The sequence below is a fragment of the Nestor notabilis genome, unplaced genomic scaffold (genome assembly GCF_000696875.1).
Source record: "Nestor notabilis isolate BGI_N333 unplaced genomic scaffold, ASM69687v1 scaffold9996, whole genome shotgun sequence".
NCBI lineage: Eukaryota > Metazoa > Chordata > Aves > Psittaciformes > Psittacidae > Nestor > Nestor notabilis.
In genome coordinates this window covers 1-15,027 of record NW_009933295.1, presented here as the reverse complement: position 1 = coordinate 15,027, position 15,027 = coordinate 1, and the positions used below count along the sequence as shown (strand labels likewise).

Sequence of the window (15,027 nt, the reverse complement as noted above, 5' to 3'; positions counted from 1 at the left end):
AAATAAAAGGATAAAACAAGGATGCAGTGTTTGCACCCAGCACCTGTGAGAAAACAAGCACTCTCTTTTCCCACAAAACTGACCATTAAAAGCAGGGAGTGGAGAGAAATGGCTCAGAAAAGCCAATGCTGCCAGGCGCTCTGTTTCTCCTTCCTGCAGGGCTGGCTCCAGGCAAAGCTCTCCCCTGCCTGCCTGCAGCCCGCGGGTGCCCAGGCTTTTGAGAGGGTGCTCTGTCCCCAGCACTATCGATGCTCCCAGCTCACCCAGCACTCTCTCTGTTCCCCGACCTGGGAGAGGTTGAAAGTCCTACCTTTCCACAAAAAAATTGAGTTTTGATGAAGCACTGTTTTCCAGGGTCATGTGGAAATAATCCTGACCCATTCCCCCTGCAGCTCAAATACTAAGAAACCAAAAGACTAAAAGGAATTAAAAAACATCTTACTTGATTTTTGCTGTTCAAACTGTAAGAAATACAAAAAGTGAAAAAACAATTTAACTGGCAGGCAACAAGCAGGATCTTTAAAATTCTCATGTTTGGGTTGTCACATCTGGTATATTAAACCTGACATTGTCCCTGTAGTAAAGCCATTTCCTTCTAATCTTTCTTCAGAAAAACCAACAGAACAGCAAATTAAATGCAATCCTCTCCTCAGTTCTCAATTCCATGCTATTTCAGTGTTGATGAATCAGGTCATGTAATAATAAAATTCCTGCAGAAATAGGATCTTAACTGTGTAACCTTCAAATCGCAGTTATGCTGCTGTGCGCATTTAATACTGTACTTGACATTCCTCTTTTCCATTTCACTTCTGGATGACATTAGGATTTGCAACAAGGACCTCCTTCAGCTCTCCCAGGTTACCATTTATTTTAAAGTATCCCCAAGGTCTCCAGCACCGTTTAGATCAAACTTACAAAAGTCCCTGGTACTAGTGGGTTTTGTGGGTCCCTTGTGTTGTCTCTAAAAACAGGTTCCATTGTGTTCATATTATGCTTTTAAATTTTATAGCTCATTTTTAAATTACATGTTAATTTCTAAAAATGTTAAATTGCGAGGAAAAGTTGGCAGGGACCACACAAAATCACAGCACTACTCTGCAGCTTGCGTGTGTCTCTCTATAGTACTTCTGTGCATGGCTATACCCTTATATTTAAGTGCTCTTTATGAATGTGGACCCAATCCTGCAGTATGCTGAGAGTCTCATCAGAGCCACTCAGTGTGCTGCAATAAATGACCCAGGATCATGCTCTATAAATCACAAACTTTGCAAGATCCAAATGAAAGTAAGAAAGGAAGGCGAGAGGAAAGAAAGAGGCAGTAGTAATGAAAACATCAGAAACAGAGCACACTCCTGAGTATAAACATCTAAAAATAGAGATCAAACATCTTCAAAAATCAACCAGTCATTCAAGAGTTTAAAATCCACCCTCCTTTCCAGGCCTGCAAGTCTTTAGTTTCCTCACTATTTTTATTTGTTCTGGCTTTTCTACTGCACTAAGTAACATCTAAAGTGAAATCAATGAAAATCTGCCTACAGAAAAAAGTTAGAAAACTCCCTGTCCTGCCGTTTCATCTCTCTTTTTCTCATTTTAATTTTTGCTTTCATTCACCAAATGCAGCTCACCAGACAGCGATATCCCAGAAAGTTGGGATTTTTCATTTCCTTGTGCTATAATGATACAGATCATTTTGTTCCCGCAGGTGACTGACGATCGGGTACCCGCAGAGCACTGCAGCGTGATTACAGGAGAAGTCAGCATCTTGGTGATCCGTAAAACAAAGACTGCCGCTGCCGCTTTAGATTTATGTCCAGCTTCACTATAAACATCATTAGATCTTTCCCTTATAGATTTCTGGCGCGCTTGTTGCAGTCAGAGTGTTGTTTCTGTGTACATTCGTACAACAAATACAGATAGGCAAGTCTGGTTTTGGTTATTCCTGTCACACAGAGAACCTGCTGTGAATGACAGCATGCCAAGGAGTTAATGAAAACTTGTTCTCCAACATGGATTTTTAACTAAACACAAACACTGAACCAAGCCTTTCAGTGGTCAATTTAAGACACATATTTGACCAATTATATATATTTATACATTATACCTGCACTATGATTAATCTGAACTGATATTTTCTGCCTTAAGTGAACACATTCGTGTATGTCACGTTATATACATAAGCATATCAGCTTACGACAGAAACGCTTACATATGTGTCATATCCAAATACAGTTGCACTCTTTACCAGCTGCTCCATTCTCCCTGCTGCCTGCGCCACGTCCCGCTGCAGCTCCCCAGCTTCCTGGGACATGCAGCCAGAGTGGTATGGAGTGGCTGGGAGCAGCGGCAATACAGGCACCGCACCTGTGAGGCCCCTGGCTCGGGATTTGCTGCTCCCACCCCTGCACTAAAGCTGCTTCCCACGAGTTTGCAATTGTGCTGAGGTATAAAGCGAGGCTGCTTTCCTGACAATCAGTTATATAGCCTGTCCTTGATCTTTACCCGGGATTTCCCAGTTGCATGAAGCTAGAGCAGCATATGGTCCCGTGTTTATAAGCATGTTAATGACTGCAATGGGAAACCGTAGAGCCTGTTTTCCTTATAAACTTTAAACTGTAATTTCTTGGTTTTGTCACTGGACGCTGCACTGTACCCTGTTAATTTGGCATGGGCTGTTGAGGCGCTCGTGGCCACACTGGCCCTGGGCACTGGGTGACTGAAGTTGCTCTGGACACACTGATGTACCCAAAATTAGGGTCTGGCCCGTAACATGAACCAGACGCAGTGAGTAAGCTTTCTACTCACAATCTGCTACAAAAAGTTCCTTTTCCAGGGAAGCAGAATAACAAATTTGCTTCAATGCCAATGACTGCCTGCTCTTAGGAGCATAGCAACCTTGCCAAACATATCTCAAAAATAAAATGTCAATCATTTTCCACTCTGTGCTTTTTGAAATACCACTCAAATTGTCTTTATAAACTAAAACACCTAGTAGGGACTTCACAATTCTGCTTCCACTCCTTTGAGTTAAAAATCAGCTGGTTTGCTTAACAAAAAATTTCAGTGGGGACCTCCTTGTAATTGGCGATACCTTGCTTAAAAATACATTTGCTGCTTTCTGGAAGGAATGAGTGGTACAGTCAGCCATACCCTGCTATTTTGCTTAACCAAAATGGATTACAGCTATTTTTGAGAGCACAGATACAGCTCTGCTACATGACTGCACTGAAAACTGCCATCCTAGGTATTCAAATTACAGAGAAAAGACATAAAAAATAAAACATCCTTATTTATCTCTTCCTATCTAACAAGTATTTGGATAAACTATTTGTAAACAGATTTTATGAATGAAAGATAACTTGAAAATATCTGCTTTGTTCATGAAGGGCTCAGTTTCTGCATGTTATAACATCATTAGAAAATCATTAACACTGTAATCTTGCAGCTGGAGAAAGCCTATTTGTACCCATTACTTCCTGAATGCATACACATATATAAGAAGTATATACCAAATAATAAAGTATGTGCACATGATCTTTTTCTATCAGCAGGATACTGCTTGCCTGCTTTGGAAGTGTAAAAAGAATAAAACTGTCTCCTGAGAGCTGCTGGTCTGTTCTCATCAAAGGCCATAGCACTTCAAAACAATAACAAAGATATCAAGGAACTGACTTAAATAACATCTGAAGAAGAGTTCTAGGAATGTCTAGGAATGAAGTTTAAGGACAAATATACCAATTTTTAGTCATTCCAGCCCAACTGTGTTACCGTGTGCCTGTCTCACCATCCCCATTAAAGTCCATGTTTTTCAGTGCAGCTTGAAACTTTGCAAGAAGAACTTAATTCAGTAGCAAATTTATTACAATTTTCAAAAAGTCATTGTGTCCATTTTTAAGTTATAGTATAAAAGTACAGAAAAACAGAAGTTTACATAGCTGAGCTGCTGCATCTGTTCTTGAGTAACTTTTAACTTAAAAACAAAACTTGGTAGGCAATATGCCCATAGTGCGGTCCAAATGCATATGGTATATTGGGAAAAAAAAAAAGCTGAATGAGCAGAGAGAGTTAATTCTGAAACTTGCTCATTGTGCATGCACTATTCTTGCTCCCCAAGAGAACCCGTTTCTCTGAAGGGCGACCACTATGCCACCTTAGTTATCCCCTGACAAGCTGCACACTCTAATGTCCCCTATGCTCACCAGCGCATTCAGCCTCCTGAAATCATTGTGGTCCCTCTACAGGGACAATAAACACATGAAATGTGCAAGAAAAGAGAGGGCAAAGGCTGCAAACTTGAGAGGTTGTAAAGGCGAGGGGCACCCAAACCTGCCTGTCAGAGAAGCCAAGGGAAACCAACATCACCTAAATCTATATGAACTTCAGTGCAAAACCCTCCAGTGCTCTTAATCAATATTCATCCATCCCAAAAGCAAAGCTGCCCACAGGGTGGTCCCTGGCAGAATAAGCTCCCTGAGAAAGGCCCTGGGACAACATGAAGCGCTGCTGCCATGGCTGTAAACCCTGAGGTGCTGGCGGAGAACTCCAGAACTTGGGATGCAAAACTTCATTTTTTAGAAAGATAAGGGTGCAGACAGACTTTGCCTTACACCCCCAAAGGAATACAGAACAAGCTTCACAAGAGAAGCCTTCCAGGACTCCCTGCCCCACAGGGAATGAGCAAGTCCTGATCTCACCCTGATTTACAGCAATTTACTGGCATGAACCAGGCAGTCCCATGTGCCTTTCTCTGACTGGTAATGAAGAGCATGATATAAATCATGCTTTCATGTTTTTATTGATAAGATTAAAATAATAAATGATGTGTAACCCTTCAAAAGAACACTAAGCCAAGATATTTAATGGCCAAGTCTGTGGCCCCTTAGCTCAGTGCACTATCTCTAGACAATGATGCAGAAATTGCTCTAAACTAATCCATGTATTTGTAAGAGATACATGATCACTAAAGGGTCATGCACTGGACAAAGCAGTCTGTGAAAAGATGCTGTACAACAAGGGAAGGTGTTCATGCACACTCCACTGGGAGGCATATGGCTCATGGAAGTTCCACAAACAGACACCTTGAAATTTCAAAGCCCTCCTTTTCCTCCCAACTGGGACACTAGTCCTCCCCTAGTCCTAGTGAGTGCTTTAGTCGGACCTTAGCCTTCCCTTATTTTAGGAGTTTTCTCCTTCTTTAAGCTTGTCTTAGTGCTCCCCAAACCAGCCTTTAAGTGTCATTTCAAAAATCAGCCCCACAGCTCCAGCTTCATTAGCAGTCAGTAAAAGCATTTAACTACAATACTGCAGGTAGAACTTCTCCAGTGAATGAAAGTGTGGACAGGAGTTATCCACTCTCCTATAGAGGATGGATAGGAGTTAGCCACTCTTACAAAAGGCACGATCAGGTGACACTCATTTCAAGTGACACCATCCACCAAAGCTGGCTGTATTAGAAAAGATGCAGGAAGAATTCCTTACCTGGCCGGTAGACAAAATTGCCTTCCGTCTCTGATGATGACGGAGACACCAATTCTTCCTCAAATTCATTGGAACTAAATGAACCAGAGTGATTCCTTTGCCTTGTTTTTTCCATCATAGCTGCATTAGTAGCCATGACATGTCTCAATGAGTCATTTAGGTAACGATTCAATAAGCTGCTTTTGTATTTGGGGGGTGACACATAATCCTCATTGGCACTTGTTTCTGGTCTCACTCCTGTTTTTATTACTGTATTTTCAGTTTTAATCACAGTGTGATGAACCGGTTTGTTATATCCCCCTTCATTCATATGGTTTCTTGGAGGATTTTCTCCATCTGAAAACAAAAGAACAAAGAGGCAGAACACATCAAATATCTAATATTTAACAAGAAGCTTCCTCTACCTGTTTTAAATTGCTATAAATATAGCTAAAAGTAGACAATAACTTTAGCCTTCAGCATTAGAAAATTATTTTCTTCTGTTCACACATTGCTCACAGTAGTTCCCAGGCTTCTCAGATGTTTCAGCTATTCCAAATTAATTAACTTAGAAAACAGTCTCTGAGTCTAATTTGTTCATGACTAACACAAGGCAGGTGGAAAAAAACTGAGAAGTGACCTAAATCAGTGATAAGCATTTAAAAATCTGTGCGAAGAAGGTGAATTCTTACTCTAACTTGAAAATAGGTTCTCCTGAATACTACAGTATTATACAAACTGAAACTGGAATAAAGGTAATTGAAGCATACTCTTCTAAAAATTCACATACAGCTTTCTGACAATGTTCTATAGCATTTGTTCCTGTCAATGTATCTCCATGTCACATCCAACTAAAAAAAGTACCCAGAGATATAATTAATAGAAATGTTCTATTAAAAAATATAGGGTGTTACTTAAAAAATTCCTACATCTGTTGACTTGGATAAAAAAGAGAATTTCAGTGTACCTTTTAAGGAAAAAAATGCTGGTAAAATACATAAAGTAAATAACAGTAATATTCAGTTTACCATACAACAAGCCTTACTGAACTTAATCAGATTCTCTTGTTAATCAGATTCTGTTGTTAATGATGTGATATTGCTTATAGCCCTTCCATCAAGGAAGGTAACAGTCAAGAGATTTCTCATTTCCTTAAACCAACAAGTGTAATCAATTTTTTCCTTTAATGCAGATTAAAGGAATAGGCTTGTAGAATCTAATGAACTAACGATTATATTTCTAGTGATGATGCTATAACACGCAACCAGACTGTCACCCCGATTAACCTACACAATCCCACTTTGCAAGGCTGCAGAGTAGCTGGAAGCCAAAAATGACACCTAATTCACAATAAGTAAAGATGAATCCACTGAGCATGTTTTGTGAGGAACCAGAGCTAATGTAGGGCACCTGGTACTTTCTAAGTATATTTTAACTGGTTTAAAACTGATAAAAAGAGCATGGACAAACCTTCAGAGCATGAATCATCGCTGCTCACGCTGAGTCGCTCAGCATTTCCTTGAACATATTTGTTGTACAGTTTTATTCGTAAAGCCCAGCTAAGATCTGGTTGCCTGACAGTATTCTTCAGGCGACGTCTTGCATTGGCAAACCAGTTTGATACCTGCATACAAATCAATGTATTAATTTCCCTTGAAAATGATGCAAATAAACAAATCTAACCCACAAAGTTTTCATGAGGTTTATGTAAGAAAACAGCAAAAAAGGGAAACATGAACAAAAGTCCATGAATACTAACCCAGAGCAGAGCAGAAACCTCAGAGAGAAAGGCAGTTTCAGGCTTCCCACCCTTCACAAGTGTTAGCAAACCCTCATTATTAGCAAGGTTTTAATTAAGGTGTTCCTAAATCCTCCTTTTCTATTAATCTTTTTTTAATTTTTTTTTATTTTAAAGATACTGCCCTGAACTTCTAATATGAATCTTTGATATATTACTAATATCCTACATTCAAATTAATAGGTAATGTTTGGTAATCTGCCTTTGACATTTATGTAGGCTATAATAAGGCTGTTGAAGAGAAAAAAAAACATTCTGAATTTGGTTACATAAAAGCCCAAATTCTCCCTCATGTTTTATCAGTACTGTAAGTATGACAGAGAGTGGGTATCAGGAAAGTCTTACACAGAATACAATGTACTTGGAGTCACTGCAGAAATCAACCATTTGCTCTACAGAGCAGCAGCTTTTATGAACTCCTTCTGTTGTGGAAACCCTCAAAACCACTGAGGACGCAGATTCCTCACAAGGGGACTACTAAACAAGAGACTGGCTTGTCTTCCTTCTCAGCTGCACAGCATTTTTTAGAGTTTGACATTACAAAAGGCATGCATGTTGGTATCCTTCTAGCATACAGGGTCACCACAAAGTCAGGCTCAAACACAAGATTTCACAGTGCTTCAGGCACCACAGCAGCAAAAGAGAAAGCACAGTCTTCTGTGCCAGCAGTGGTAATTAAACCAAGTGGGATGCGTGTACTTGCCACGGCTTACCATGAAAGCATACCTAAGAAACTGCTGGCCTTGATTCTACTGTAAGTTAAAAATATATAAAATAGGAAATACTGATACTGACAGAGTGACCTTAGCATAACCTTACTAGAAGTGAGAGCAGAGGCACGTTACCTACACTCTAACAATATTTGTTTAATGATAAATCAGGTCTTAAAAATCCTATTTACTCCTTGCAGGAATAAGTGTGTTTTGACATGACCTCTGCAAGAAGGAGGTGGAGTAGCATTACTTGCAAAGGAGAATGTAAAGAATGTCGGGAGTCTGTAGTCCCACTCACATCTTTGTGTTGTGAAAGTGCACATAGAGGAAGCTGAAGACCACTGCAGTCATATTCTGACCTGGGAATGATCACACCATTCAATTTATATTAATCTGCAAAGCAAGTTAACACATATTTCATCAACACATGCTATGCCACCTGCTAGAAAGCCAAACTGTAGACCTCGGTGTTGGATTTTGGTCCTAGTTTTGTCACCTGTTGTACAAACTGCACAGAAGTATTTGGCTGATTATGCTGGATTGATTTATCTCTTCTAAGGTGATTAGAAGAAAAATAAACGCTATCTGCTTAAAGAGAAAACAAAATTTCAGTTCACCCAGAAATTAGCAGTGGCACCTTTAGCCTGTCACTGTGATTTTACTTAAAATAATGTCTACATGAAACAGGGTTTCACCAAAAATACAGTGAGCCCTGTATCAGTGCTCAGATGCCAAACACATAACTTTACACACCACATAGTTTACCGTAGGTTAGAACACCAAAACTGTAACTCGCAGAGAAAAGTAATTTTCATTCTCTTCCAAGGCTACTTGTTTATATTCATCACATTGACACAGCAATCATTATAATAAATGAGAAAGGGTGGACTGGAATTCATCCACTTTCTAAAGCTGCTAACAAACCCACTCCAGACTGCTCAGCTGAAGCAGCAGTCACCTGGCTCCTGCATGATTTAGTGTAACTCTGAAATCAAGTATGTAACAATAGAGATGGATCAATCCACGGTCTCACTGAATATTACAGCAGTTAACTGCAGCATCTTACAAAACTGACAGCTTTCCAGCCTCTCACGAGAAAAATTTCATTATGCTCCATTTCATTACATACTGGAATATTTCATCAGTGAAGTGCCATGTACAGAAAAGAAAGATGGGTAGTATTAGCATGACTCATACATAAAAGCAATTAAATTTAGCAGGAGTGATTTTTGTATGGTACTCTTGGTTTATTTTGGGCTCATTCTTCCAATGCCAATGCTTTGCTTTCCGCATATCAATATGAGAAGATGAGTCACATTTTAAGTCTTCTGCTATGAGAGGAGGAAATAGTAGTATTCGATCATTATCTCATAATGAGACAAACATATTGCACCCTGTTCTCATGCTTTTTATGGAACAGAGTACCATCACACAGCACGTACAGGTGCTCAGGCCCTGTCCGCATGGGTTTATGAAAGGCAGGTCCTGCTTGACTAACGTGATCCGCTTCCATGTTGTCTACCTAGACTCTAGTAAAGCTTTTGACACCATTTCCCACAGAATTCTCCTCAAGAAACTGGCTGCTCATAGCTTGGATGAGTGTACTCCACTGGGTAAACAGATGGCTGGACGGACAGGCCCAAAGAGTGGTGGTGACTCGAGTTAAATCCAGTTGGCAGCCAGTCACAAGCAGTTCCCCATGGCTCAGCTCAGTATTAGGGCAAATTCTGCTTAATACCTTTATAAATTATCTAGATGAGGAGATCAAGTGCACCCTCAGTAAGTTTACAGATGACACCAAGTTGGGTGATGGTGCTGATCTGCTGGAGGGCAGGAAGGCTCTGCAGAGGGATCTGGACAGGCTGGATTGATGGGCTGAGGCCAATGTATGAGGTTCAATAAGGTTAAGTGTCAGGTTCTATGCTTGGGCTACAACAACCCCATGCAACGCCACAGGCTTATGGAAAAGTGGCTGTAAGGCTGCCCAGAGGAAAAGGACCTGGAGGTGTTGGTCGACAGCCAGCTGAACATGAGCCAGCTTGTGCCCAGGCGGCCAAGAAGGCCAAAAGCATCCTGGCCTGTATCAGAAATAGTGTGACCAGCAGGGCTAGGGAAGCGATCGTTACCCTATACTCAGCACTGGTGAGGTCACACCTTGAACACTGTGTTCAGTGCTGGGCACCTCACTACAAGAGGGACACTGAGGTGCTGGAGTGGGTCTGAAGGAGAGCAACGAAGCTGGTGAAGTGTATAGACAACAGTTTTATGAGTGACTGAGGGAACTGGGGTTGTTTAGCCTGAAGAAAAGGAGGCTCAGAAAAGGAGACCTCATCACTTTCTACAACTACCTGAAAGGCGGTTGTAGTCAGGTGGGTGTTGGCCTCTTCTCTCAAGTAACAAGTGGTAGGACAAGAGGTAATTGCCTCAAGTTGTGCCAGGGGAAGTTTAGACTGGGTATTAGAAAAATTTCTTCACTGAAAGGGTTGTGAAGCATTGGAACAGGCTGCTCAGGAAGTGGTGGAGTCACCATCCCTGGAGGTACTTAAAAGATGGTAGATGTGATGCTTAGGGACATGGTTTAGTGATGGACTTGGCTAGGGTAGCATTTGGACTTTATGATCTTAAAGGTCTTTTCCAACCTAAACAATTCTATGATTCTATGATTATGAAAGCATCTGAAGTCAACATTTATAACACAAGCTTTCTGCTAAAGCACAAAGCAGCAAACTCAGTCCAGAAACACTTATTACAGGCTGTTCTTGGCTCCTTTAAAGCCAAGGCCAGTTTTGTCACTAATTTCAAGCAGCCCAAACGTTACCTTGTGTATCATGTGGTCTTTCAAAAGTTGCATGCCTACTGCTGTAGGTCCCAGTCACTACTAGTGCCTGTTTGCACTACACTTACTTAAGTATTACAAGAAGAAAAAAACAAAGCTGCCAAAAGCCATCCATCCTTTATCATGGTCCCAAGTTACACTACCATGACCTCCAAAAATAATAAAAGAAAACCAAAACAATGACTTACATACAAGCCAGTGGGAAAATCTTTGTCTCAGAAACCTCCCAAAGAACTATGCGTATTGAAAAAAAAAGGCATGATGAAACTCACTGTTCTTGTAAAGTAACAATCATGTAGTTCTTCAAAAAGTAAACAGACAAAACCCAAGGAGAAAGTTAATGGATGTGCTTTCCAGCATTCATGTTTTATAGCAACTCAGTCATTTCCAAAGAGCATCAGGTATTTATATCGGCATAATGAAATATTGGCCCTCTGGTTTCACTTCTGAAGAGGCTCTTCAGTTTTATTGTAATTTGTTCTGCTTCACTGCTTAAGAGTGGCCAAAGTTTCAGAAAGGGAACAGAAATCAAGCGATTTTCCTCCTCTGGTAATCCAGATATGCCTTTATGAACCTGAATACTATTAAATCCATAGCAGCACATGACCAATATATCAATCCTAGTATTGCAAAAAACTTCTCTTCAACAATACGGCCATTCATATTTCTTTCTGGAAGGAATACACAGCCATTTTTCTTTTTTATTTCACTAGAACATCTGAACCAAAATTTAAAATAAAATAAATCAAGCACTGTGGTAGTAATACAAATGAAAATGTAGCATTTTAATAGCATATTAATAGGACAAATTATTGGATTCTGAATTGGAATCTAATTGCAGTAAAATATAAAATGCCTTTTCAAACTATATTGCTTTTTTGGTTTCCTGCTTTGGCAGTTGGGGAAGTAGAAAACTTTGGACTGTTAGACTGAAAGCTGCAATAACATTTGCTTTGAGGACTCCTGAAGACCTTGTTGGCCCACTCAGGAATAAGTTAATCCAGAATTTGCCCCAGGTTTTGCTGCTACTTATTATTAAGAAACAAGATAATTTATGATACTTGTGAAATCCTACCTCCTTGAATGAATCTGACTTTCCCTCTGCAGTGCTGATGGACATGCAACAGAAACAGCCCCCCTGTGCCCAGGAACAGGAGGTTAACCCAAAGTATTTGTGAGGTGGAATAAACTGGGTGATAACAAAGCTAATGAAAATAAGTTGTGGAAAATCTGACATGCAGATACTGTCCTAATAGTATCAGTAGAAAACAGTGCTGGATGTTCAACTCTTTTTCTCACAGCAGGATCAGTTTTATCTATGCCAGTGTTCTGCAAAAGCTCCTTTGGATAGATGGTACATACTGGAATAAGGTTCATTAAAGAAAAGCATGTGGAGAAGAGGTACAGCTATCTTATCAATATGACTGTGACCAACATCATCTCCCAGGCAGCTGCTGAAGACTTTTACCAAGTTCGGCAGTCAGGTGAAAACCAAAAAACCCCAACTACTCATTCCCTAAATGGCATTTTGGCAGAAACTCCAAAGGGAATTTCAACAGTATCTTCTTCCTTCCCTAGGGCTTCCAATGACAAGGCATCAGCACACAAGGGATGCTGGGAAGAAGTAAAAGGTGTGTAGATGAGACCCTCAGTGACATGGTTTACTGGTGGTCGTGTCAGTCCTGGGGTAATGGTTGAACTTGATGATCTTAAAGATCTTTTCCAACCTAGTTGATTCCATGATTCTATGATTCCATACAAACAACAGCCTCTGCAGGAGTTGAAAACTGTGGGGGCAAGCATGCATTCCCAACCAAGAGCAAACACCACAAGACAGCACTGAGCAATGGAAGAAGGGATCGAAACAGGAGACAGGTCAGCGAACATGAAGGCATGAAACCCGGAGGAAACATCGTACACCAGTTCCTGGTTCTCCGATGATGTCTGGTGTTACTAGATTAGAAAAGCAATCACAAGAGACTGTGGATGATGCTTTTGCAAAGCAGCCCTCCTGGGGCAGAAGCAAAGCTTTCCAACAGATACCAAAGCCCAGACCCAAGCCTGCTTTCGATAATACCACTCCACTGAAACAGCTCAGCCTTCAGGGAAGCTATTTCAGATGCACTCAGTGTGACTGAGATCACAGCCTGATGCTTGCTTTCACACTCTCAGAAAACAAGAATTTTGATCTGGATTACAGTCTTGTTCTTTCTGGGCATCTGAAAAGTAGATGTGGGGTGTATGTTGTTTTGTTCTTCCAGGCTCAGGAATTACTGCTGGTGCCAGACATACGTATTTACCTCTCATACATATGCTACTGTATTCCTGGACTAAAAGACCATTGCACCCAAATGATGGAAGAAACATCTGGGGTTTATTTTTGATGGTGTGCTTCTGTAAATGAAGGTAGATGTGCTGGTTTGCACAGCTCTTTCAGGTATTACAGTTCATAGAAATAAAGCTACTCAATTCAGCTTCAGCGTAAATCCACTAGAGTCATGCGGCTCTAACAGAGATAAATGCAGCCCTCTGTGATTCTGTTTAATTTTATACTACACCTTACATAGATCATAAAACTCTCTGGAGCAGTGGCCATGGCTCACTTGATGCTTTTATAGAGGCTAACACAGCATATCCCATATCCCCATCATGATTTACCAAAGCTGCCACAAGACCAATACTGCAAAACCCCATCAGTTTCTTCCCTTGTCTGTTCATTCTGAGGCATTTATAACAGGAGGTCATTAGAGTGAAAGTCTCCCAACATGTATTCTGGATGTATGTTTTATATCCCATGTAAAAATACAAGAATGTTCTAAAAGCCATAGTCCGATAAAGTACTCCTATTGAGTGTGGCATCGGATGGATAGTGTTTATGTAATCATATTTTTAAAAGCCTGAGCAAACCTTTCATGTATATTTTTTAAAAGCAAGAGAAGTTGTTCTAACTGAATCTTCCAGTTATAACTGGCATTTTCTGAGACATTAATATTATTTTTGTCAAAGCTATAGTGTTTTTTCTACTGCAACAGTCTCACAGTGAGGTACTAAAGTGTAGAAGTTTCCTATTTTGCTGTTACTAGGATCAAAGTGCATAGCACAGGCTTTTTTGAAAGAGCACTCAAACTAATAATGCTGAATTATCACCTTCTTTTTCTAATATTTTACTTGCTCTCTCCATGTCCTTTGCAAAGTGACACATAATGTGTTAGGCTGAGTGCTGAGGACCCAATCCTGCAAACACATGTGTTTCATTTTATGCACCTAGCAGTAGCCTGCAGCAAGGAAATTAGATTACTCGCAATGCATAAATCTTTGCAGCATCCAGACCTGAGATAGCATCACTCAGCAACTGAGAACATTTAACCACCTACTTCTGCAGAGAGCCAGATGGCAACGAGAACAAAGAAGTGAGATTTATGAACATTTGCAGCCAGTTTTATGCCTCTTGCTGCAACCCAACTGCCAGTGGAGCTTTACCTGAGAGCAAAACAATTATTCCCCGCATCTAATTATGCTGTGATGATAATTCCTGCAAGACTGTGAAGCACACGCTGCGCCGCTGCATACAGCGTGCATGGGAATACTAACAGCTGTGCAACAGGTGATGATTATTCTCAGAACAACATAACTGTTCCCATTCTCAACCGTTTTCAAAAGGGAAAAGAGCAGCTCCCCACAGCTTCCTCAGCAATTCCTATTCTGTGCTGAAATCTCCCATTATTCTATTTTTTACCTGAAGATTTTTAAAGACTAAGCAAACATATTTCCACTGCATTTATGAATGAGATTAAAGGATGAGGACATCTCTTCCTAGGAGGGAAAGCACACACCTTTTGCCTATTGCCTTTAGCACCTCTCCAGCCAGGATAGCACAGATGTGGGGATTCCTGTTTGGGGGATACAGTCCTGCTGGCAGGGGAGCCTCAGGTCGGCAGAGGGACAGATGCGCACAGGATCTTGCTGGCCACACTGACGCCTCTCCTCATACCGTGTTGCCTCTTTGTTCAGGTCACAGAGGGGCCTGGGCTGCTGCTGTCCCTTGTCCCTGTCCCTCCCGTCCATGAGATGCCCCGGAGCAGTCGCCAGAGGTGGGGAGAGGGGTTCCCTTACCTGCACCAGGGTCATCTGGGAGCCGAGCGCCAGCAGGATCTTCTCAGTCTTGGTGGGGTAGGGGTTGTCGCGGTGCTTGTAGAGCCACTGCTTGAGCGGCCGCGCCATGTCTT

The 15,027-nt window shown here is 41.0% G+C and overlaps 1 protein-coding gene across 1 annotated transcript in view; it reads right to left on the bottom strand.

Annotated features, from left to right (window-relative positions):
* MKX (mohawk homeobox) overlaps positions 1–15,022 on the bottom strand; it is a gene marked incomplete at its 5' end in the record, with an annotated part of 43,232 nt that extends 28,210 nt beyond the window's left edge. Inside the window, 3 exons of the mRNA XM_010016812.1 lie at positions 5,476–5,811; positions 6,925–7,078; positions 14,915–15,022. Coding sequence (XP_010015114.1) covers positions 5,476–5,811; positions 6,925–7,078; positions 14,915–15,022 — 598 coding nt within the window. The remainder of the gene's footprint in view (positions 1–5,475; positions 5,812–6,924; positions 7,079–14,914) is intronic.
* Between the last annotated feature and the right edge of the window lie 5 nt (positions 15,023–15,027).